The 25,119-nt window shown below is 39.8% G+C and overlaps 1 protein-coding gene across 1 annotated transcript in view; it reads left to right on the plus strand.

Annotated features, from left to right (window-relative positions):
- Window positions 1–25,119, plus strand: part of CNTNAP5 (contactin associated protein family member 5) — a 265,702-nt gene that overhangs the window by 123,851 nt on the left and 116,732 nt on the right. Inside the window, exons 5-10 of the mRNA XM_021526152.4 lie at window positions 3,102–3,305; window positions 5,221–5,405; window positions 8,979–9,122; window positions 19,143–19,407; window positions 21,707–21,856; window positions 22,989–23,160. Of these exons, the coding sequence (XP_021381827.3) occupies window positions 3,102–3,305; window positions 5,221–5,405; window positions 8,979–9,122; window positions 19,143–19,407; window positions 21,707–21,856; window positions 22,989–23,160 (1,120 nt within the window). The remainder of the gene's footprint in view (window positions 1–3,101; window positions 3,306–5,220; window positions 5,406–8,978; window positions 9,123–19,142; window positions 19,408–21,706; window positions 21,857–22,988; window positions 23,161–25,119) is intronic.

Below are 25,119 nucleotides of genomic sequence, written 5' to 3' on the forward strand. Positions count from 1 at the left end.
GAACAGTCATCCACATTCATCCCTTGGGTTGCACGTCTGAGAGGAAGGTGGGCATGGCTTTAGGGTCATTCAAGCCACTAAGCTGTGACTGGCCAGGGGACACATCTGTTCAGACCAGGAGTTCTCCTCTTCCCTTCTGCCAGGAGTTAAAGATTCATTGTTCATCGGTGCAAGCGCAAGGCTCAAAGTTCCTGTCTCACATGGCAACTGAGTTCCTAGAGTTATTCTTGGTTTAGAATATCTTTGTTAAGTAAGTGTTCACTTTTCCCAAAGTCACTAGGAGGAAGGAGTTTCTTCTTGAGTGTGGCTGTGTATCCTCTCTGCTGCTGGGAGCAGATTGCAGCACAAGAAGCTCTGTGCTCTCATACTGCTGCCAGCCTGTCAACAGCCTTGTTGATGAGGACAATGTAGAGAAGAGCCCAGAATGAGTAAAGTCTGTCTTCAGGGAGTGTAAGAACACCAGCAGGCAGTGCAGGATGAAATCACATGTTATGTTTTAGTCTGTTATTACTACAGATTTTCTGAGACTTGAAACATTTTGGATCCTCATTCTCTTGCTGCAAGATGGTTATGGACATATATGGACTAAATAAACACTAAGCAAACACCAAGCAGGTTTTCTGGAGTGGCTGATTTTAACAGGAACCAACGATTTGTTGTCATGCAAACTGCCACTAATGACTTTTGGCTGCCAGCGTTAGCATTTATTTGACATGTTCTCCTTTCATTCAGGGCTATTTATTGGCCAATGTGCTCACAACTGATAATTAGTGGAGCAGATCTTTTCAGAAACAAGTTTTCTTTTGTGATATACTCTGTAAATGTCAGTAGTAGAGCTCTTCAAGAATCAAGTTATGCTGTGGCTTAGTGGAGAGTTAAGAACAAGAACTGAAGTGTGAATTTAGACTGGCTGGAGCCTTGGATATTAGGAAAAAAATTTAAAAGGGCCACTTTTTGAGCAGCATTGAATCAGTGCACCCTTGCTCTTGCAGTACCTTTGGTTTTAAGAGCTAGGAGAAAAATCAACTTTAGTTGCAAACTGCTCTGGAAATCAAAGACTAAATTCTTTATAAGCTGTTTCCTAATTGCTGCCTGTGTTGGAATGAAACCATTTCTATAAGACACTTGTGATTTACTTTAGCCAAACTGTAGTATTTAATGTAGTTAGTGGAAATTTACAAGAACTAAACTACCAATTTAATTCCCTTTACAGAAACTGGCTGTCAAGGTGTCAATAGAGAGAAGTCAGCAATTCTGAAGAAGCTGTTTCATAACACCTAATTCAGAAGTTAAAAACAGATGGCAGGAATACTTTTGTATTTGTGATAATTTTTAAACTAGCAACTGTTCCACAAATGATGGGAAAGAGCCTGTTATAATTCTGACATCAGAGATAAGAAGTTGGTCTTAGTTTATTCAAGAATGAATTTTCCCCAGGACTGAGTTTCTTTGTCAGTTTATTCTCATTAAAAAATCAGTCTCCTTCTGATTTGGAATGAAGTTGTCCATGGAGTTACAGAATTTTGTATCAAATTGAAACTTTGTGCTCCCTGGAAATTTGTAAGCGTGCCACCAAACTTCTGTACAAACTGTCATACTGACAGGCAGAAATTTTCATGGCAGTTTCCTTGGTAACAAATTGTTAACAGCTGTTTTATTTTCTGAGTTTTTAATAGTTTTTAATTGCAAACCTCTTTAATTTTTTTCACTAAAAAAAGAAAAAAAAGGTGAAAACCCTCCCCCACAGCTCTTATTATTTTTGGTTTTTAAAAAGGAGCAGATGAAACTGGTGTTAATGCTTAAAAGGATAAAAGAGCTCTCAATGGAGTTTAGGTCACTTCAACTACTGACTTGAATCATGATACAGTTGCTGACTGGAAGTCTTGATCATATGAAGTCTTGATTTCAGTTATTTTTCAGAAGAAAATAGAAAACTGATGTCTTTGGTTTATCATTGAAATGTATGGTTTGCAAAGAAAGGTTTACGTTCTTTCTTCTTGGGCACTAGAAAGGCGTTGCTTATCTTTGTGCATGTGCCTCAGTAGTTATGTAGCTCTAGTAAACCTCTGTTGAAATTCTTCATTGTCTGGTATTATTAATTCTTAATTTTTTTTCTTAACAACAAAAAATACCAATTGCCAATATTGATAATTTATTAATAAATTGTGTCAAATTGCAGTTGGATAGAAATTGGAATTGAAGTAATGTATGTCAGTTTGTGTACAGCATATTAGTTAGAAGTATTTAAAGCTACCTGAAATATTCTGGTTATAGATACATTTAAAATTTTGTTTAAAAATATGTTTTGCTTAAAAGACTACTTTATAAAGCAGAGAGAGTACTGCAGGCAGCTGCTGCTCCCAAAGAAACTATTAATTGCAAGTGAGGAACAGAAAGCTTGTTTCCTACCAGAATGATTGGGATTTTAGAGGCTGGCTGAAGGGGAAAATATGTTTCTAATAGGATTTTCAAAGGTGTATAATCAGTTTAGATGCCCAGTTCCCGTGAAATCTCTTCAAAAGCTTTTTGAATTGATACTTGACTATTCCTGCCAGCCTAATCAATTTGCATGCAGAAATATGGCTGATAAATGCCCATCTCAAGCAAGCAGCCAGCCCTTGGAGGCTGAGGGGATCCTTATCAGAATGCAGAGGTGGATGCAGGCATGGCTGATATGCAGGAACAGCTCAACAGACACTTGTGAAGCTACAAAAGTGGAGTGAGTATTGGAGTGTTCAAAGTAATGAATAACATCCTGAATGTGTTTGAAATGAACAGCAAATGTGGCAAGGGATGTTCTGGAGATCTGAATATGATGGAAGGCACCTGTTCTGTTCTCAAAAGTTAAATGGGAGAGAAGTGTTGTATGAGGAAGGCAAGTGCAGAGGGGTTCTGATTTTATCCTCATGTTCCTTTTCTCCAGCAGAGGGAGAGGATTGGAAATGGATGAAATGTGGTTGCCCAAAAGACCTGTACACCCTTTGGATGTACACTCAGGACAATACCTGACTCCAAACTGTATTTGAAAAGATCCTGAAAAAAATACAGTCCCTCTTCTGATGCTGCCCCTCCTTGCCATTTTGCCATTTTCTTTCTTCCAGAGTCAGATATTGCAGACTTTGATGGCAGAAGTTCACTTCTCTACAGGTTCAATCAGAAGCTTATGAGCACATTCAAAGATGTAGTTTCCTTGAAGTTCAAGAGCATGCAGGGGGATGGAGTCTTATTCCATGGAGAAGGACAGCGTGGAGACTACATAACCTTGGAACTGCAGAAAGGAAAGCTCTCCTTGCACCTCAACCTGGGTAAGGGTAATTGGGAGTATTGGTTTGCATATAAATCTATTATTTATATTAGACAGTACCTGCAAACTGCAGCTGATATTAGCAGAACATTCTGTTTTGTGATGTCATGCAGAGCATGGTAGCTGAGCCAAGAAGAGACCTTGGCTTCTCTAACTAGAGGTGAGCAAGGCAGAACTGCTCAATGGCTAGTTCTAATTCTTCATGTACTTTTTTTTTTCTTCTTTTTTTTTTTTAATGTATGTGTGGGGTTTTTGTCTTAGTTTTAAAAAGAGCATTCTCAGGAAGTGGTCTTTGCACTGCAGAAGAGCTTTATTTTTGGTTTGTGTCTAATTTTTTTTTTCCATTCAGTCAGTGATTCAGAGCTGAGCTGAGAATACAGAATTTCAATGATAGCATTCTGGTCAAAACGTGAAGCACACTGCTGTGTTTCCTTCCTGAAAACGGAATATTCCTTGTTCAATATCTGTAAGGCTATCACTGTACGATCATGTTGGATCAGAGCATTAGAGGAAAGGTTGGCTTAATTTTTTTCTGTAGAAGGATGATTGTTTTTTTTTTCCCTGAAGCACTTTGATGATAGGGACTACTGCAGTAAGACTGATCATACTCCCTCTCCCAGCCTTACTGCAAAATCCTCACTGGCTTCATCTGTGGGTGTCCCATGGTATTGGCCTCAGCAGCCTCTACTGACTCATGTTTCTCATGCTGAGGGGTTTAAGTTGGGCATTTTTCCCCTTGTGCTTAATTATGTTTGTTTTAAAAATCAGTAACTATTTTCCACAGATGTTAGACTTCATTTTTACATAAGCTCATTAATTGCTGAGTCCCCAAGTTGTGCTTTCTTTCTTTCCTTCTTTCCTTTTCAGTAAAGATTGGAAATGAAAATGCATCATTTTCTGATTTGGGATTCGGATGTTACTTGGACCAAAAAACTACATCCTGAAGCTCTCAGTGGGGGAATCTACCCCACTTAATTGCCCTCTTACAAAATTTTTGTGCTAGGATAAGAATATACTACAGTTAATTATATTATGTAACTTCTTCCAGAGGAGATACTGTTGTGAATGTGTATTCTGAGATGAGTTGGGTTTTTTGTTCAGCTGTAGCCCCAAGTGTACAAAATTCTAGCCATTTCAGGTCCTCTTTTTGCATTCAAGTGTCATGGGCAAGGGTTTTGATGATTTGTCTTGAATCTGCTTGTATCTTGCCTGGCAGTTTTGGAGTATGTGTTCTCTCCATTCTGTGGGAATGTAAAAGAGGATACACACTCATTTTCAGTGAGAGGCTCTGAAGTTTTCAGACATATGGCCAGCTGGAAAACAGAAGAATGCTTGAAATTACTGGGTTAAAATTACCAGCCTAAATACTTTTATGATTTGTGATCTATACTTTTGGAGAGCTAGGCCAGGTTTAAGAATTTTTTGGAGCTGAACAAAACACTCATTGCTTCACTGACTAGTGCATTTTTTTTAAACAATTTTCTTGTTAAAATGCAGAAAGCACAGAGTTGACAGTGAAGTGTCAAGGAGTAATCTGTTGATGTGAGTAGATAAAACATTTTGGTGTTACCCAAAGGAAGCTCTTAAGCTACCAGGACCAAAATGCCTGGCAGAGCCAAGGATACAAAATATGTAATGCCCTGCCTACTGCACTGTGTGACTGCAGCATCTGTAACACCTCCTGCTTCATCACAAGGATTTCACAGGGGAAAAATGTGTGTGTGGCAGGCGGGATAAACACACATGTATGTGAAAAAGAGACCCAAGGAATCTAAGGCAGTCTTTGAAAAGGATATGTTTCCAAGAGCTCTGACTTGCATCCTGGAGCTCTTCTCTGTGCTTTCCTTGAGTCAACATGCTCCAGTTAAGAGTCTGGAGGTAACTCTGGTGTCTTCTGCCTCTCTGTGCCACTCCAGGGGACTCCAACCTGCACTTCAGTAACAGCCACACGTCTGTCACCTTGGGCAGCCTCCTGGATGACCAGCACTGGCACTCAGTTCTCATGGAACGCTTCAACAAGCAAGTGAACTTCACAGTGGACAAGCACACCCAGCACTTCCGAACAAAGGGGGATTCAGATCACTTGGATATTGATTATGAGGTGTGTGAAGCCCTTTAGGTTATAACCTGTGAATAGAGGTATGAATTGCTATACAATGAATATGATGGAAAACAACCACTCTATAAGCTGTTTCTTTCCAGCAAAGATTATTTAATATTTCCTTCCTAGAGAGCTGCTTTCATACTTTACCAGCATAAATTATGCCAGTGTGACTCCATATATGCCAGCATCAGAAAGTGGCAAATCTCTGTTCAAATAGGCATTGCATTATGTTTACACTTCAAAGAATGGCAGACTTTAAATAAATGAGAAGTCATAGCCTGGGTTCTAGTCAAATGTTAAGGGAGCAGCTGTGTTATCATCTCCAGTATGATTTTAATGACATCACTGTGCTCCATCCCTGCATTGAATTGAGCATGACTGTGGGGATTCCAGCCCTGAGTTGCCCCTCTATCCAGGCTTGCTTGAATTACAGTTCTCCACATAGAGATGAACAGATGAAAATTATTGTATTCCTGCTAGGAATGGAAGACCTCCAGAATGCAAGGAAGCTTTAGCGAGGTGTGCATCTGTCTCTTCTCTAAGGTAGCAAGTGACAGGACGAGAAGAAATGGCCTGAAGTTATGGCAGAGGAGGTTTAGATTGGACAGCAGGAAAATCTTCCTTACTGAAAGGGTGGTCACATATTGAAACAGGCTGCCCTGGGAAGTGGTGGAATCATCATCCCAGGGTGCATTCCAAAGGTGTGGGGAAGTGGCTCTTGGGGATATGGTCTAGTCATGAACATGAAGATGCTGGGTTGGACTCGATCTTAGAGGTTTTTTCAACCTTAGTAATTCCATGTCTCTCACAACCATTAGCTTAACCCAGTTCCCTTCACATCTGAGCATGTTGCAGAGAATGCTGATTAAGGGAGCCAGAGCAGCTCAGCAGGGAAGAAGTGAGCAGAGGAAATGTCCTGCCTGCCCATAAACCTGAGCCTGGTGGGCTCCCCTGTGATGTGACCAGGGTGTGGCAGAGTGCAGTTTATATCACCCTGGCAGTTCAGTGCTTATGGATGATAGTTGTTAAAAACACCTTAAAGCCCTATATAGCATCATATCTGTATGCAAGGCAGTTGCTCATCTGTTTGCCATCAACGCAGACCTGTGTGCAAATGACCCATGTTGGTTTTTATCCCTTGTACTTGGCTGCCAAGTCTGCCTTGCCCACAAGGCTCAGGGTCGTGCTTGCACAGAGCCATCACCCTGTGTGTGATGTGCTGAGCTGGCACGGTTCACTGCTTCAGAGACCACAAGTTCTCCCTTTGCACTTTGAATTCATTTCTCTGGAAAGGATCATTTTCCAACACACCCAAGGGAAAAAAAGCAGACGGCTCAGCAGTGGCAGGTGCCTGCTCTCTCCTCTCATCTTCCAGATGAAATTCCTTTCTTTTCATTTCACAAAGCAGGGTGGAGAGAGTGGTACCTGTCCCCTGGCACTGCTTTACCAAATCATGAGCACATTTAGTAGGGACAGCACTTGGAACAGTGGGATTCTGCAACAGCTTTAGACTGAACTATTAGGAGCCAAAACTGTAACTGCTTTTAAGATAGCGATGAGAAAAGCCAAATAACTGAGTCATCAGCTTTTCTAATTTCAAAATAATAAAATTTCTTACCTCTTGCTTGGTGCCAACTAGGGGAAACTCAGGCTCCAATCTCATTTGAAGAACATTTTTCCAGATGTTCCAAAATAGGGAACATGGTAGAAAAGATCTTCAGGTGTTGTAAATCAGCATCACCATCAACCACTTTGGCACCCACACCTTGTCCCCTGAGCTTAGTTTTTTGCAGTGTGTTTTTTCTCCATTTGCACTGAGAGAGTGTTTCAGTCAAACATTGCAGCAATGCAGTCTACTGAAAGTTTATCTCAGCACACTTTAGGGATTAAAGGCCTTACTGAGGGTAATAAAATCATTACTTTCATAATTAAAATTATTAACAATCACAAAGGAAACTGTTTCCTTAATAATGCATTGGTGTAATTGATATTGATTTTTCTTTTGGTTTTGAAACCCCGATACAGAGACCCTAAGCAGGAGACTTGAAGAATAGAACATAAAAGAAGGAAAGTCTGGTGTTTTAGAAAGAACTAATGATTCTTGCTGGAAAAAAAAACCAAATCATTGCTACCAGATAAGCCCTCATGCCAATAACAAACCTGCAAGTGACGTAAAGTAGCAGTCTGTTCACTCTTTATTTCTCTGAAGTGATCAATTAAAACAACTGAGGTGCAAGTTCATTAAGAACTTGTTTTCAAGTAAGTGTTTTCAAGGTTACCCAGGGAGGTTTCACTTCCTTATGTATCCCAGCTTGTTAGGTGGAGTGGGAGGAAAAATAACCCCCAAATTGCTCTTTATTTTTGTAATAATGAACTGAGTTAAGGCTTTGGGAATTGTGACAGGAGAATAGGGCTGACCAGATCCCAGGAGCTGTCAGCATGTAAGCAGTGCCACACAGCAGTGCATACTCTTGCTGCAGTGGATGCAGCAGGATTGCAACACAGCTCCTGATCAAGTGTGGTGGCTGCAGGATCCCCTCCTGCATTACATCACTCACTGTGCTGCTGTCTGTGATGGGAAAAATGAGTAAAAATTTAGTGGCACCACCAGTAATGCTTTGCCAGAAAGGTCAGTAAAGTTAATTAGAAATGAGCTGTGACATTTGTAAAATGAAGGTAGGATTATCAGAATGTTTTGGAGTTGTGGGGTTTGTTTTTCTTTCTTTTTACTCCCTTTCTTTTCTTCAGAATCTAAACAATTATGCTATATTTGAGCAGCTTTATTTTCTTAGGTTTTGTCCTGCCAGGGCTTTCAGCCCTCCAGCTGAGTGAGGAGCTGTAACCTGCCCAGTGTTAACAGCTGCCAGTACTGAAACAACAGCACAGCAGAAGTTTTGTGCAAATGCGTAGCCTGCAGAACAAAGCTCAGTCCCAATGCCACATGTGACAATTGTAAAGACCAAAGCACAGTGAAATTGCAAGGTGCAGATGGGGTGCTTGTGTAAGTGATAGGACCCTCCTCTGGCTGAAACCAGAACTGCTCAGACACCTGCCTGGTGGACAGGAGTGACTGTAGCTCCCAGGCAAACCCAGAGCTCTGAGGGCAGGGAGAATTTATTCCCCCATTGCTCAGAGGTTCCTGAGCTCTGTGGGCTGCAGGTGTCACCCTCTGTGCCACTGGGGCTGTGGGTGGCACACCATGGGAGGTTTTCTTGTGTGTGGGTGTTCCTGGGAGGGGAGCTGGTGGCACTAGGCTGGTGTGCCAAGGCACTTCAGAGCTGCTCCCAAAGCAGTGAGCTCTCTGTGCCAGAAGTGTTCGTCCAGCAGCAGGCATGCAATGGGAGGCTGTAATTTCCCTTGAGAGGTGGCCAGGCTCTGCCTCATGCTCCCAGTGATCTTCTTGGTGGGAATTGACTCTTAAGTAATACCCCAAGTGGATGTATGGAGGAGGGCTTTGCTGTCCTGCTTTTGGGATGATAACACAATGTAATGTACCATATATATATATATATATATATACACACGTATATATAGTATTATAATTAATGCTGTTCTTATTCTTTCCAAAAGCTCAGTTTTGGAGGGATCCCTGTCCCAGGGAAGCCAGGAACCTTTCAGAGGAAAAATTTCCATGGGTGCATTGAGAACCTTTACTACAATGGAGTCAATATAATTGACCTGGCCAAAAGACGCAAGCCTCAGATCTATACTGTGGTAAGAGGCAGTACCATGTGCTTTCCTTCTTTGCTTCCATGCTTTTTGTGCTCTCTGGGTGCTGCTGGCTGCATTGAATGAGCAGAGTTCGGATTTGGATAGCTGTGGGGATAATTAGCTTGTTAAAATTATATTGCTGAGGTTAGCACCAGCCAGCACTGGCTCCTGTGGAGAGAGTTATTGAGAGACACATGTGGAAACCAATGCATTTCTCTGATTTTCCTGGTGTAATAGAATTTGCTTGGGGAAAATTTTTAATTATTTTTTTCAAGATAAAAATGTGTGTATTTAATGGAATGATAGAAGTCATAGGGATTTTCTATCCTGGTTAACTCAGATAAAATCTTATTTTCTGAACTATTCTCTGTCACTGTTGGGAAGTACAGCACTAGCAGAATCCTACTTTGATACTTCAGTTCATATTATAGAGGAGAAAAATACTCCTGTTATCACTGGAAATAGTCTCCTTTGTGCTGCTCCTTATATTCACTGTATTGGCAGCTCTGAGAACTTTGTACTACTGTCTCTAAATGTGGAATAGTAGAGGTAAGGCAAGAGGAGCTACAGTCTTATCCAGCTTGATAACGTAAACCACAAATATAACTTAACACATAATAATGTCCAAAATTACAGATATATTTATGTATATCACAAAAATAACAAACATTTTATTTTGTAAGAAGAGTGAACTACACTCCCACAGCCTTCACAAACTGTATATAATTCAACTCTGTTCAGCTTTTATCTCACTCCTACACTGTGCTTTGATAAATGCCTTTTGGCTAACACTGTGTCTTTGGAGAACATGGAGATGAAACTGCTTCTGGCTCCCATAGCATCTTCTGGTTTGTAGAAATGTGTATGAATACACTGAACCTAAAACAAAGCAAGCCAGAAGACCAAGGAAGTTCTTTCTGTGCTTCCCCTGCCTAGGGCAAGGCTGAATAGGCAGGGAGCTGGAAAATGGAAAGGTGATGGGTGAGAAGTTCCTCACTGTGTTGTTGGCAGTCAAGACTGCCTCCAGGATACTCCTCTGGGACCGAGAGACTTTGCTTTAATAATTTTGAGTTTGATTGTTCTTACTGAGGACTCGAAGGCAGAAATCCTATGAACTGTGTTAAATTGCTCTTCTCCTCAGCTTACTTTCTAATGGGGGAGCAAAGAGCCCTTGTCTGCTTCTTAGGTCATTAAACAGCTGGTTGTTTTGCTGGCTGGATAATGGGAAGGCCTTTTTAAAGGGGAAGAGCAAAATTTTGCAATGCACTTTTTCTTGGAAGGGCATTGTCTGGGTTTAAGTGGCTCCAAGCAGTGAAACTCAGTTATCTCTACACTTGGTTCAGACAATGCTAGATGAAAGGTCTAGGAATCCAGCTCCTTCTCTCAATTTAAGATAGTGGGGATGTGCCTCCACCCTTCAATCTTTCACATAAGTGATGATTTAAACACCATGGTTTCCAGAGGCAGGCTGCTCACTGCATTTTTCAAGGCGTATGAGCTGCTCTGTGCTGTGTCTGTGACACTTGGGTAAGCAAAGTGCATGGAAAGGTTGCCATGCTCAGAGTGCCTCATAATCTTTGATGAACACTCCTCTATTGGAAATGGTCCCTGTAAATCTGTTTTCCAACATTCTTTGCATCCCAGCTATTTCTAGCAACTCTCAGGTACTTCTATGTTATCCCATTTCCCTTTTCTACTCTTCCTCACTCATTAGCAATTAACTTCCTCAAGTTAAAATAACTTGTTCTTGTTAAATCTAGTGTTTTGCCTGCCAGAGCTACTCTGCACTAAATGCTTTTACTCAAAGTGCATTGAGGTTTTCAAGCAACAAGCTCTATCCTCAGGGAGCTGCAAGCTTCTCTGCTTCATGTCTTTGTAGTCACTAAGGTTGTCTGAAGTGGAAATAAAATGAAAGGATCATCACAGAAGAATAATTAAATGTAACAGGGCCTTGGAACTGCTCCTTCAAAAAATATGTTGCATATTTATGTTCTCTCCCCACAAGTTAGAGATCACCTGAGATGGTTCTGCATTGTTAATCCCCAAAATACCTTTGTCTCCTAGCAAAAGACAATTGATGATAAACTGGTTGGTTTGGGATTCAAAAGCTATTAATGCTTAGAGACATCAGTTTTTGCCTCCAGAGGCAGGCAGACTTCAACATTCACTCTCTGCTTCACTCTGTGCCTTTGTGAATGTTGCCACAGTCAGTGAGCCAAACTTGGGGGTTTTCCTGCATATCAGCTTTGGGTTTTTTTCTTTTACTTTTGACATCTTTCACATGAGCAGGAGAATGATACACCAGCTTTGGAGGTATAGATTTCCTCTTATGATGTAGTTCCTCACCCGTATAAATAATGGTCCCAAATCAGCTGCATTTAAAGTCAGAGGAAGAAACTACAGGTTGTCAATAACAGAGTGCTGTAGTAGGTATTGTTCTCTTGGGTGGTGGCTCTCATTATCATTCTGCCTGTTCTTTTCTGTAACTCATTTGCAGTTTTCAGGCTTGCAATGAATCCCCTTGAGAAGGCATCTCAAGATAACGAGGCAGCCTGTCTCTTTGAACTGGAACTTGCCTTCAGAATTCCATTTCTGTATTGCCTGATAGTTAACCTCCTTACATAGAATTGTCTGTTTGGACAGGCAGTCTTTCTTCTCTCTGGGGTTACTTCTGTCCCTGATGGCATGTTGTAGGCTTTGTGGTTTTTTTGGGTTTAGCTTCTAAGGTTTTTTTGGTTTGGTGTTTTTTTGGGTTTTTTTTTTTGTTTGTTTGTTGTTTTTTTTTTTTGTTTGGTTGGTTTTTTTTGTTTGGTTGGTTTGGTTCTTTGGTTTGGTGTTTTGTTTGTTTGGTTTTTTTTTTTTTGGGGGGGCGGGGTGGGGGAAGGTTTGTTGTTTTGTTTGTTTGGAGTTTTTGGTTAATTTTGTTTTCCCTTCCCTTGATCATTGAATGTGGAGCAATGATACAGAATCTTTTATGTGCTTTCTAAGTGATTACTGCAAAAGGTTATGAGAAGTCAAATTTCTGTAATTAACCACTGTCATGGTCTTAGGGTGGACCCTTGGGAAACCTCATAAAATGCTTTAAAATAGTAATCTAAAGGCTTGCCCTATTTACAAAATGTCTTCTCAGCACAAGAGAAGTGCAGACTGCTCATTATGAGAAATCACACTGCAGTTGTACTTCTTGGGCAATTAAGTAGGGGCAAAAAAAATGCAAGAGCCACATTTACAAGAAGCAGAAGGGAAATTATTCTCCACAGAAGTAAATTTGTTCTGTTGATATCTGGGATGGAGAAGTCTTCTTTGAGGGATTTTGTGCTTGTTAAGAGTTTATGTAGATGCAGGAAGAGATGGGGCAAGTTTTAGGAAGATAAATCATTGAGAATTGCTAAATGCATCTGGTTGAGGGAGTAGATAAGAGAAAAAATAGCTATAGCATCCTGAAAATATGGAATCCTTTCCACCAGTGGTTACTTAATCCTAGATTCTGGTTGCACCTTTAGAAACTGCTCCAATGTGACCTGTAGCCTGGGCCGTAAGTTGTTTTTGTGCTTCACTGATTTGTGATGCCAAGAAAAGAAATTAAGAGGTCATGAAAAGATGCAGTGTTTGGTCTTCTCAGTGTTCCACCCTACTTACTGAAATTGAGAAAAATACCATCTCCCTTTCTCTTCCATTGCCTCTGGCTGATAGAAGTTGGAGTTGCATTTTTGTGTAGCAGAGCAAGCCCTGTGCTGGCTCAAGAGGAGTGCAGGTTACTGTAAGGCAGAAGTTCTCAGCTCTCAGATAGGCTTGAATTTCTACACTGGCCTGTCATGTGGCATGTGAGAGTGACAGCCCAGCACAGTGAGGGATGGGGTGACATGTGAATGTATCACTGTAGTGCCTTGGGGAAATAACCAATTGCCAGCATCAAAAAGCAAGGAAAGACACCTAGTGACAGGAGAATGTAAACTAATAATTCATTCTCTTTATAGAGAATACAAACATGCTATTTTGTTAAACTGATTTGAGATACCTTCATCCTGAGAAGAATTTACTTGTCTGTGAATGTCTGGTTCTACCAAAGTGCTCTGGCAGGTGTTGATCTTTCTGTGAACATCAGGCTGGTGATTTGTGAAGGCCCCTCCTAGGGTTTGGAGAATCAAAAGTTAGATTCTTTTTCCTATTTTTTGTGCTCCAATAAGACTATAGGAATCCTATATAAAAAATGTTGGATGTTTTTAGTGACATTTTTCACAACTTCCTGTGGACCAAGTTGAATTTCTGAAAAAAAAAAATAAATGTTTTCTTCAATTATTGAATGGAAGTGTTGGGACACATGAATAAAAAGAGTACTGAATTTATTATTTTTTAGATAAGGCAGGTGAACTCAGATTCTAGAAATATTTGATCCTTTTAAAATAAGTTTTTATATTTTCTTCTGTCTTTCTGTGTGATCTCTGGATCTTCAGGAGTCTCCTTTGCATTCTACCTGCAGTGTGGAATAGCAAGGAAGTCTATATAAATAGCATTCATTTTAAGGTTCTATTTTATTGTTGCTGAAGGGTATAACAGGATTATTTTGAAAGAAATTAAGTGTGTCACTTCAATTGAGGTCTTGAAATAAAGTCTATTTAAATAACATCTATCCCATTGATTTCAGTTGGCTTTGTCCACAATTCTAAAGAGTTTCAGTGTGCAGATGTATAATCCAGCACATAGCTGCATCAATAAACTCTCCTTGATATAAAAGTTTCTTTGTGTTAGGATTTTGATAGTTGTGATGACAACAAATGAAGTAAATCTTTTGGGAGAGAGGCCATATTTTTTAATAAGACTGGATGACATGCAGAAAAAACTGACATGTTTCTGAGCAAGCAAGGCTTTTTTGAGAATCATCAGACTTCAGCAAATTACAGGTTAGAAACCATTGTTCAGGGTTTCATTTATTACAACATCTGGGTAGTCAAATTGAATGAATAGGGCAGTTAGTGCCTGCTGAGCAGAGGAGGATGTTTCAAGGTGGGAGGTGATAAGGCTGTTAGTCCCTGTAGGAGAGGAAGAGAGATGGCTAATTATTGTCATAGGAGCTAGCAGGGGATAAGGAAAATGGGAAAAAATGTAATTTTCTGCAATGCCAAGTCTTTAGAATATTTTTAAGGTCCTATTCCAATTGGTAAGACCTTAGGAACTCTTTGGCACTTGGCATAACAGAAGCTGAGCCCATCACAGACAGGAGCCTGGATTGTGTGCAGTTCACACCAGCCATTTAAGCTGGTGTTGTGCTACAATACACAGATAATTGGAATTTAAAAGAGGAAAATCTATTAAAGGAAACTAATACATCAAAAAATAAAAAAAACTGATAGGAATTGCTTTCTACACACTTTTCTGTTTTAAAGTAGATGTGGCTCTGTTTTCATAATAGTAATGAAGAAAAAAAAATCTCCTTGCTGCTGTGTTTTGTTCCAGGCAATAAAAACTAATAAGCTGTAGATCACTTTACCTTGAAGTGGAGCAAAAATTGGACTTGGACTGTAATAATTTGCCAGTTTGATATAAGACATCTATCTTATTCACTTCTAGCAAGGTGAATTTGAAACTCTGGCTTCATTCCTACTTGTTGCTTAAAGTGAATATTCCCCCTTACCAGGAGGATGGGTGTAGGTGAGATCTTGGGAGGAGATGTAGCCAGGACAGCTGATCCAAACTGACCAAAGGGATATTCCACACCAACTGAGTCTGCTTAGCAGTAAAAGCCAAGAGAAAAAGGAAGGGAAGAGGCTTTCATTATTGTGGAGCAACTTCTACACATGCTGAAGCCCTGCTTCCTAGGAAGTAGCTGGGCATCATCTGCTCATGGAAAGTAAAGGTGAATTATTTTGTTTTCCTTTGCCTCTGTGTGCAGCCTTTGCTTTTGCTTTATTGAACTGCCTTTCTCTTAACACAAGAGGGTTTTCTTCCTAGCATCCAGACAAAGTCAATACACCACAGAGAGAAAATATTAAGTAGTCCCTATTTTTTTTGTGTATGGGTGTGTCCTCCTGTGGTCTTTTTCCTTGTTTTCCTGTCTCTCTGAGAAAAACGATGTAGAATGTTTCCAAAATATATCTGTATTTGCTCTCATCTTTTTTCAGTATCTCTTAACTATTGCACCATGTAAGGAAACAGTAATGTACAGTTACTATGGGCATAAAATGCTAAAATCCTTTGTTCTGCTTCTGGCCAGGGACACAGTCAGTTGAGGAGTCTGAGATAAAGAACATCCAGAAAGGTCCCGCCAAGCATCTAATCCCTTATTCCCTCATGGCCACAATGTTTCAGTTTTTTCTATGCCTTCCCTTTTTTTGGTTAAATGTTACTTTCTCTCCATTGGGAATATTATTTTTATGTAAACAACTTAAATCAATGTGATAAACAATTAACATTTTATTGGAATTCATTATACCATCAGTAAGTGGGCAGTTCTCTGTCATGACATTGATTATCACAGGGCCATATTAGTTTCAGTGTAACTTGGATCAGGAAAGCTATCAGATTTTCATCTTGAAATTTTTCTCAGAGAAACAGAAACTCATCTCAGTACAGGAACTTCTGGTCCCCTGCTCTTGGGATGGACAGGGTGCAGACTCAGTGGACCTCTCCTAACTGAAGGAGCACTGTGCTCCTGTATCCTGTTTGAAGGCAGTTTGTAGCAGTATTTCAGAAGGCTGGAGCTGGAATCTTACTTTGATTTGCTGTTCATGTAGTGTTCAACGTGGTCTTGAGAAGTACTTGAAATATGTAGGTCTCCTGACATTTGTTCTGCTAGAGAGAAGTAATTTAAAAACAGGGCTTGAAGGAACCTCCCTCATTCTCAAAATTGAGTTTCTCAGAGTTGAATGCCAATTTTTCATCTTATCTTTTTAAAACTGCATCGAAGGTCACCTTTTTCTTCTGTTACTCTCATTGTATATTCATCTTCAAACTCAGTCCCTTCACAACTAGAAGTAGTCCTCCAATTTCCAAGCTGGAGATATTCTTGCCAGTTTACCACATTTGTATCTCAGCCAGACCTGGGACCTTAGTCCCTTTACCTGTCATAGGAAATCATCCTTTCTAATCCTCTGCAGAAAGCAAAATACCCTTTTTATTGGACAGTATCCACAGAGTGATTAATGAGGAAAGTTTAAGTGCCCATTTGATGTTCCAACCTGCAGGTAGAATGACAACTCAGAAATACTCATTTATTGTTGTTTCTTTTCAAGCTGTGATCTTGGCCTGTATCCTCTGGTAGGCTAAGTGCTGAGAATTGCAGTGCAGCTGTCAGTTTGAATAATTTCCCAAGTGCATATTATTTTTGATTAGTATAAGGAACTTGTTACCAATTGCCCTGATTGTGGTGTTGTCTTCTCTCTTCATTGAACAGTACATAATACTACATGAAGAAAGGCCAGAAAAGACTGAAATGGTTCAGTAAAGTTATACAGGTTTTATTGAAGTCCCACAGAAGTCACTGGAAAGTTTCCAATCAGTTTTGGATGAAGTTTATGGCTCAGAGGATTTTCTATGTAATCCACTTCTGTCCTCATCACTTAGCAACTGTGTTCTTCCATTCTCTTTTAATAGGAGAGGCTCTGGTTCTTCTTTAAAATGCTGTAACATGCTGCTGCCTGTTCATTCAACATCTCACTTGAACAAGAACCACCTCTAAAGCTGTACCCTGCCTGCAGAAATCTTGTCTGCTTCTACTCTTTTCTTAAGACAGCTGTCATGGCAGCCAGTGAAAAAATTGCAAGTATCTTCATTGCATTTTTAGGCTCTGAAGTTTTCTCTTGTAAGAACAATAAGAGCTATTTTGTTAAGATTTCACTGCTTGTTAGAGGAGTCGTTAATCAGTCTGGAGATGGACTCAATGGAATTCTCAAATGCCATATGATAGCTAAAGTTTCCACAGCTGGGTAGAGCTGAGCGTCTCCTTTGTTTTCTCTAGGGATTAGACCATTCTTATATCCCATTTCCTAGCCAATGAGCTTTTACTTTTCAGTTAAATTGGGTTCAATTATAAAATCAAGTGTCTTCCAGAAATCTGGCATATACCCTGGAGAGTTCCAGAACTGCTGCCAATTAAAGCAAAATGCTCATGATCAGATTAAGGTTTAGAGGGAGCTGTTTACTTTTCTGACTTAGACCTGCTGGAATAATTTGTTTGAGAATAACACTCACAGCAAATTTAACAATTTTTTTAGAGGGAACCTATTGCATTTCACTGGAAAATGTTTTTCAAAGTAATGGTTTTGTGTGTGGTTTTTTCAGGTTTTCATGTTTCTGTCTCTAGGAAGGTAGGTTGGTCAGTGTTGGTTGGTCAGACTTTGCTCTGGAATGCTGCTTTAAGGTGTTTCCCTCCTAAATTAGTCAGTTGAATGGGTGTAAATTCTTGAGGCATCAGTTGTTTTGCTCAACTTTTTTTTTTTCCCCTTTTTTAAAAAAAAAATCCTGGCTAGTGTTTAGTCCTGACTGCAGTTACTTATCACCCTTACATCATGGAGGTCTCAATTTCTGAATAAGAGTAACAAACATACCTCATTAAAAGACCCCCCAGAAAGGCAGAGCCACACGTCTTGTCTGTCTTCCAAATGCACCTTTAATCCCATTTACACAGAATATTTCAGCACCATCTTTGTGTATTTCCAGCTGTCTGTTCTTATGGTGGGTGGAATAACACCTGTTCTGCTTCAGTTTAGACAATGGAGAGGCTGAAGTTGAAGTTAAACTTCAGAGCTTGAAGTCTGACCAGGTTAAACAAGGGAAGGGATGTGCAGCTCCTGTCCATGTGTCCCAGCATTGGCTTTGCAGTCAGCACTCTTTGCTGATCATGTCTCAGGACAGGACTTCTGGCCTGAATTTTGATTAAAAACTGAAGTAGAAATGTAGCAATAACAAAAAAAAAGTTTGTGCCATCTCTTCATGCAGTAGTAGAAACTTTCTAAAGGCTGAGACCAAATTTTCATCCTACTTCCCACCTGACTAATGTTCAGTGGAGTTAGATAAACTCTGGATTATATCTCAGAGCACATTGTAATATGACGTGCCAATGGATTTATTTTGCCACATCTGGTTGGTAGCATTCTGAACCTAACAGGGACTATTGTGCAGATAGCTCCATATAGGTAAGTATCTATCAATGATTGTTTCATCCACTGATAACTTTGTCTATTTCTGACACCTTATTTTCAATTAAAAAAAAAAAAAAAAAGACTGGAAAGATGTTTGAAAGTGATAGGGAGCAGTTTCATCATCTGTCTGAGATTGCAGACAGGAATTCCCCAAGCACTGTGCAGCTTCCCGCACATCCATCAAGTGCTGTTCGTTTTAATTATCCAGTTAGAGTGAGGTACAGGCTCTGATGAGAAGTGTTATCATGGAGAAAGCCTTACACTCTGATGTTTTTATCAGATTACAGCTGGTATTTTACAAAACAGCCATGTTCAAAGCAGCTGGCTGCAACAATCTTCTCCTGGAGTGGCTTTGAAGGATGTGGCTCCTAAAGTGTATTGGATTTATATATTGTTAAGGTTTTATACCATGGCCTGATTAACCTGATGGGATAAACTACAGTAGCTGAGCAAACTGATGGAGTAATTTCTTCCATCAACTACAGTGATACAAGCTAGTGCAGATTCTGCAGACTGCTTTGAGTAAATGTGCTTCTCTTCTGGGCAAATGGCAAATTGATTTAGGGGCTGGGTGACTGAGATAATCATCTAAATTGTGTCATTGATAAGGATATTTGGTTACATTTAGATCCTGCTAAGAAGTAAGGTTTTGATTTTTGATCCTCAGCATTCGGGATAAAAGTAATATTTTGAAGTTAGATATGTTTTCCCAACATGGACATTTCCTATTGATCTCCAAAAATAGATGTCTGAATAATAATACCTATTTCAGCCTTGAGGGCGATTAGAAATCCAATGAGCTTATTTAAATAAAGATGTTTTGGGATGACTGAAAAAGAAGTCACGCTTTATGTTATGTTTGATTTTTTTTTTTTTCTTTTTGCAGGGGAATGTGACCTTTTCTTGTTCAGAGCCACAAATTGTTCCTATCACCTTTGTGAGCGCCAGTCGAAGCTACTTGCTGCTGCCCGGCACTGCTCAAATTGATGGCTTGTCAGTCAGCTTCCAGTTCCGAACGTGGAATAAAGATGGCTTACTTCTGTTCACCGAGCTGTCTGAAAACTCAGGGCATCTCTTGGTTTACCTCCATGGTGGGAGATTGATGCTACTTATTCAAAAGGAGACTGAGAACCCAGTGGAAATCTCTGAAGGTGTTTATTTTTTGTTTACTTTCACTTGTCTCCTTCTAAAACACAAAGGTTCAGCTCCATGGGATGAAAGGATCAAGCAATAAGGAAACACCCAATCTTCCTTTCTCTTTTAAAATTTTCTCTTGCTTTCCAGTGGTAAAGCTGCTATGTACAGCTTGATCTAAGCTTGGAAAATTGGCATCCTGAAATCTCCAGACTCAATCTCTGACAGTTAGCTGAGCCTCTCTGTTCTTAAGCAGTCACACTCAATTTTCTTCAGTCAGGTTGCATGAAGCCCTTCCTGTTCCCATCTCCAGACAGTGCTGAAATCAGCTGGGAGCCAGCTCAGCCACAGCATCTTTCCCCAGCAGAAGTTAAGGGAAGCTCAGAGCTGATTTTCTTTCTCTAACTGTAGCTTTGGGCTCCCCCTTTATGCCGCACTCAGAAGAGAGGCTGACCATGGGCTGCCTCTCCTTACACTTCCTATTATGCTTTCTTAGTTACTTTACTTTTGTGTAGTGAAACTGGTGGGATGCAAGAGGGTAAAATAGGGCTGCCTCTCTGATTTAAAATTTGGGGGAATAATAATAACAATAATAATAATAATAATAATAATAATAAATAACATATTTTCTAAAAGAGCAGATGTTTAAAAACATGTAATATTAAAATATTCCCTGTACAGACTAAAAGAGGGCAGATGTATCTATTAAAAGAAGCAGAGATAAAAAACTGACAGAGTTGTCAAAGCAGAGCTGTTCTGTATGCATGTTTCATTCCCCTTTATGATCGAAAATGAGGCAGCCCTGCATCTATCCTTACTCATGTAGATTGCTACAGCCATAGCTTGCTGCAATTGAACACTGAGATTCCAGCCTTTATTGCAGTCCTAATGAAATTGTTGACAAAGCTGAGACAATGTCAATATTTGGTTGGGTGAATTTATTTTTATGTAGTTCTGAAATAATGAACCTGAGTCCAGCCTATCCAAACATGCTAAACTGCCTACTTGGACAGGGGAAATATGCAGAAGGTGCATATGCCATGTTCTGCAGATGTAAGGTATTTACAATAAACTCATGCTTGCTCAAGAATGGACCTGGTTTTCCCCAAATGGGATCTATTTCCTCTTGTAATTGTTTCAAATATCGACAACATATTCCACTTCAAATTGCACTTCTAGTTGAAAAATCATCTAGTTTTTGGAAAACCAGCCTCTAATTCTATGGTAATTGTGCATGTGTTAACAGCCATTACTGAGTAAATTTCATTTTGAAATTCGTGATGAAATGGCTTTGCACATACCTAACACACACTGTTTTTTATTTTGTTTTGAACTGTTCTCACACCTCTTTGTGTTCCTAAGTGCTTGTTTGTTTTCTCTGAAAGCAACATTAACAAAAATGTTCTGTTAGGGTAGGGTGTAAATACTAGTTGTCTGTGCTTGATCTCAGTGAGTTCAGCTTGATGATAGCATATTTTGAACTGTAATTAGGTTGCTTTTGATCTGCACCTCTGTATGTGGGTTCAGAACCTTGCCCACTGATTCTCATGGCTGTCAGAATAGAGGGTGTGGAGTTTCATTGTAGCTCTGTAGTGGTATTTCAAGAGCCACACAATGCAGCAGTGATTTTCAGAATAAGGAAACAAGACAGGTAATTTCCCACTTCGCACAAGTGTCTAGAAGAGAAGGAGACTGCACAGTATAACCCTTCAAACTTTAGAGGTTCCTGATCAGAGCAACAATCCCAGTTCTCAGAAATCCAACTTCTGTACATCCATTAATAGTACCATGTGGTGCATTGGTGGTGGAGGGTTTTAAGAAACACAAATCCTACTGATACCTGCTGGAGTCAGTCAGGTTTCAGGCTGGAGCCTGAGAACAGGCTATGAATGTTTCACTGAATCTAATCCTGCCACCTCACACATGTGTTTAGTACCAGAAGCTCAGTAGAGATCTCTGCACACTTTTGGACTTGCAAGCATTTACCAACAGAATGAACATAGACATAAACACCCCCAAAATGGTAACAGTGTGCTACCAGAAAGATGAAGGATTGGCTAGCTTGATGAGTGCTTGCAGTAGTACAAGCTTAGATCAAAATGTGAGATGACCTACTTAAATACTCTCAAAACTTCCCTTTTTCTGGGCCCTTTCTTCTATGCCAGCTTGTTTCTAGAGGTAATGAGTTCTCAGCTAGAGTTCTCACTTTTTATAGCTCAGCTGCATATTTACGGTCACAAGTTGGAAGCAAGAGATTTGAAGAACCCAGTTGTCTCCTGCACGTCTGTTTTCCACTTTGTACATGTTTTTTGCCAGGCACTAATCTCCACGATGGGCTTTGGCATTCTGTGAACATCAATGCCAGAAGGCATCGCATTACCTTGACACTGGACAACGACGCTGCCACCGCCAGCCATGCAACCACTGTCTCTAGGATCTACTCTGGGAACAGCTACTATTTTGGAGGTAGGTTGTTTCAGGGAGGTTTTTGTGATGCAGATCCTCAGGTGCTCACCACAGGGTTCTCTCTAGGTGTGCTGTTTGCAACTAAGAGCAAAGGTAAGGACTGATTAAATTGTAGTGCCTTCAGCACTATGGACAGGTTGAAGAGTATTGGTAAAGCCTGGAAGACAGAGAACAAGCAGAACTGCAAGCAGAGCTGTAGAAGTGGACTATTGGTAGTGGTAGTCAATGGGTAGCTACATGTATCTGACAATATATGCAAAGTCTACAAAGCTATATTAACCATGAGTGGTTTTTGTTTTGTTGGTGCTTTTTTTTCCTGGTTAAAAGGCTTTAGAATTATTAATGTTATCAGCAATCTTGCAAATACCACGTCCTGTAGGCTCAGTGACTTTTTGGAGCTTAGGTGATATGCAACTCAAATCTTCAAAAGTAGGTTTAGCTCGATTTAGAAAATGGGGAAAAAGTATTGAAAAATACTATATTCTGCTTTTTGGAGTGGAGTGCAAACATTAATGTCATTAACTGTCTCTGAGCCTGATCAGAGCAGTAGTATTTTTTTGAGTTTTGTACATTTGTCATTAACTATCTTTAATATATTTCTGTGTAGTGCTTACTGTCGTATGGTTCTGATCTTGATAAACCCTGTGGATACAGCACTTAGTGAGGATGTACAGGAGGCTTTGGATCTCAGAGCTGTTTAAATACTGGGGAAACTCAGATAAAACTGGCTTTCTTGCTGCCCACAAAATTTCATCTGCACATTGCTTCAGCAGCATAATTTAACCATAAGGATTTTACATTTTGTACAACTCTTTTAACAACTCATGCTTTAGTTCCTATCAACTTTGGAGTTTAAAGAAGATGAAAAAAAAAATCACAGTTTGATTTTGCTCAACACAGGTATGTTTCACAAGGTGGAAACCTCATATTGTGATACTTTCAGTGGCTGGCTTCTCTCTTCTTTTTTTCTTTTTTCCCCCCTAACTGGAGAATTTATAACACAGGAGGCTGCATAGCAGAAGGAATAAAAACATTTGGAATAATAAGCCTCTGAGTTGTTGCATCAGGAAATCCCAGCAGAAATAGTTGAACATTCCAATATTCTTCTCTGCCTCTTCTCTTTTTCCCACAGGGTGCCCTGACAATTTCACCGATTCCCAGTGTTTAAATCCCATTACTGGTTTTCAAGGCTGTATGAGGCTCATCTTTATTGATAACCAGCCCAAGGACCTCATTTTAGTTCAGCAAGGCTCCCTGGGGAATTTTAGTGATTTACACATTGATCTGTGTGGCATCAAAGACAGGTAATTATTATTTCCTCTTTCTTGTATTTGTTCTTTTTTCATCCTAGTGGTTTATAAATACTGGTTGCATTAAGTGAAAATTCTAATCTGCCAACATTACAGATATTAGGCATAATAGAGCTACTAATAGAAAATACTGCAACAAAGATAGGAGGACTGGAGGGGAAATGGTTTCAATTACACAAGGCTCTCTTCACATTGACTTGTAGGAAATAGAGTATGCAAATTCAATCAAACTATAGATTGGTGAAAGGATTAAATTTTATACATAAACAACATTTGATTGAAGTTCTAGAGGAAATGAAAGAGAAGGAAAAATTAGTTGATTCATCAGAACATGTCATACCCTTAATATATAAGCTGGTTCTGCTTAAATAAATCATCTACAATTTTTCTTGTTAGCCATTACAGCACGTTCATGATGAGGATATGGTACATCTCATGTGCAATACTGCCCATTCAGTGGGACAATATAATGATGGAATGTCTGCATCTGCCAGAGAAACAGTTCAGTTTAAATAGTGATCCACATCCCTCCTAAGATGAAACCTGACAGGAACTCCAGATTTTCCCATAAACAGCAGAGAGGAAATAAGAAACCAATGTTTTTAAAGTATTTAGTAAATCACTTTTGCTTCTTATGGATTTTTAGTATCTAAATATTTCTGAATCATTTGTGGAAATGTGTACATTGAAACTAGTATGTGGAATAGGAGGTTCTTCAATTTTTCTTGGTTTTTGTTGGGGGTTTTTTTGATTATTTTTTTGTTTGTTTTTGTTTTAATCTACCTAAGTTTTGAAAAGTAGAAATGAAACTGCTGGAAACTTCATGTGCTTCAAATAGTTAGCGGAGTAATAAGGATATTTTGGAAATGCATTAGGACTGTAAGCATTGAAATTTTTTTTTTTCAGACATGTTATTTAGATGAAGTTGACAGCTGATTTCCATTATTCCTTCCTGTAGGAGGAATCAGCCTGCTGGAGCTGCAGTCTTTTAATAAGTGGGCAAAACGTTTGTGATGCAAGATCTTTGTGCTCAACTTTGTATGTTCATTTTTGTTAATTTAAATGGAGAAATTACTGACTTGGCTGATCAAATACCTTTCCACTTAATTCAGGAGAATGTGAATGTCATACTTGGTGTGTCTGAAATGGTAGATGGAATTCTACCATTTCGAGGTAGAATGGAAAAAGATGCTGCTAATTGTACAAAAGGAAGCAAAATGTCATCTTTCCTAGGAACTGAGAGAGAGAATTTTGCTGTTTCCTTGGAAAAAGATATTATTTAAGATAGAGTGGATCACTTAAAAGCACTTTATGTGATTTTATGTTGAAACAAAAGAGAACTCTTCTGGTATGATGCAGAGGTGCTGTGGGACATCTCCAGTGCCTTCACTGTCACCAAGTCCAGGCTACATGCAAGTCAGTGGTATTACTGAAAATATCTTCCTTCTCTTTAGTGTCCCAAGGATGACAAGCATTAGTCTGTGATCATACTATAAAATTAATTAGGGCAAAAATCTAAGCATAATAAGAGTGGGATTGTTTTACATAATGCCACCTTTCCTGTTAAATATATTCATCACACAGACAAAAAATGTTATCTGTGATGTAACAAAGGACCTGAGAGAGCATCCAAAGGGGGGCAGTGAAGATGGGATGAAGGGAAGCTGTGTGAGGAGCAGCTGTGGGCACTTGGTCTGTTCAGCCTGGAGGAACAGAGGAGAGACCTCACTCACTTCACTCCTGGTGAGGGCAAGAGGAGGGGCTGAGGCTGAGCCCTTCTCTGTGGTGGTGACCTGGGACAGGACTTGAGGGAATGGCTGCAGTTGCATCAGAGGAAGTTTAGGTTGGAAGTTAGAAAAAAGTTCTTCACCCAGAGGGTTTTTGGACACTGGAACAGCCTCCCCAGGGAAGTGGTCACAGCACCAAGACTGACAGAGCTCAGACTGACTAAAT

The sequence above is a fragment of the Lonchura striata genome, chromosome 7, assembly GCF_050655825.1.
Source record: "Lonchura striata isolate lonStrDom1 chromosome 7, ASM5065582v1, whole genome shotgun sequence".
NCBI classification, from domain to species: domain Eukaryota; kingdom Metazoa; phylum Chordata; class Aves; order Passeriformes; family Estrildidae; genus Lonchura; species Lonchura striata.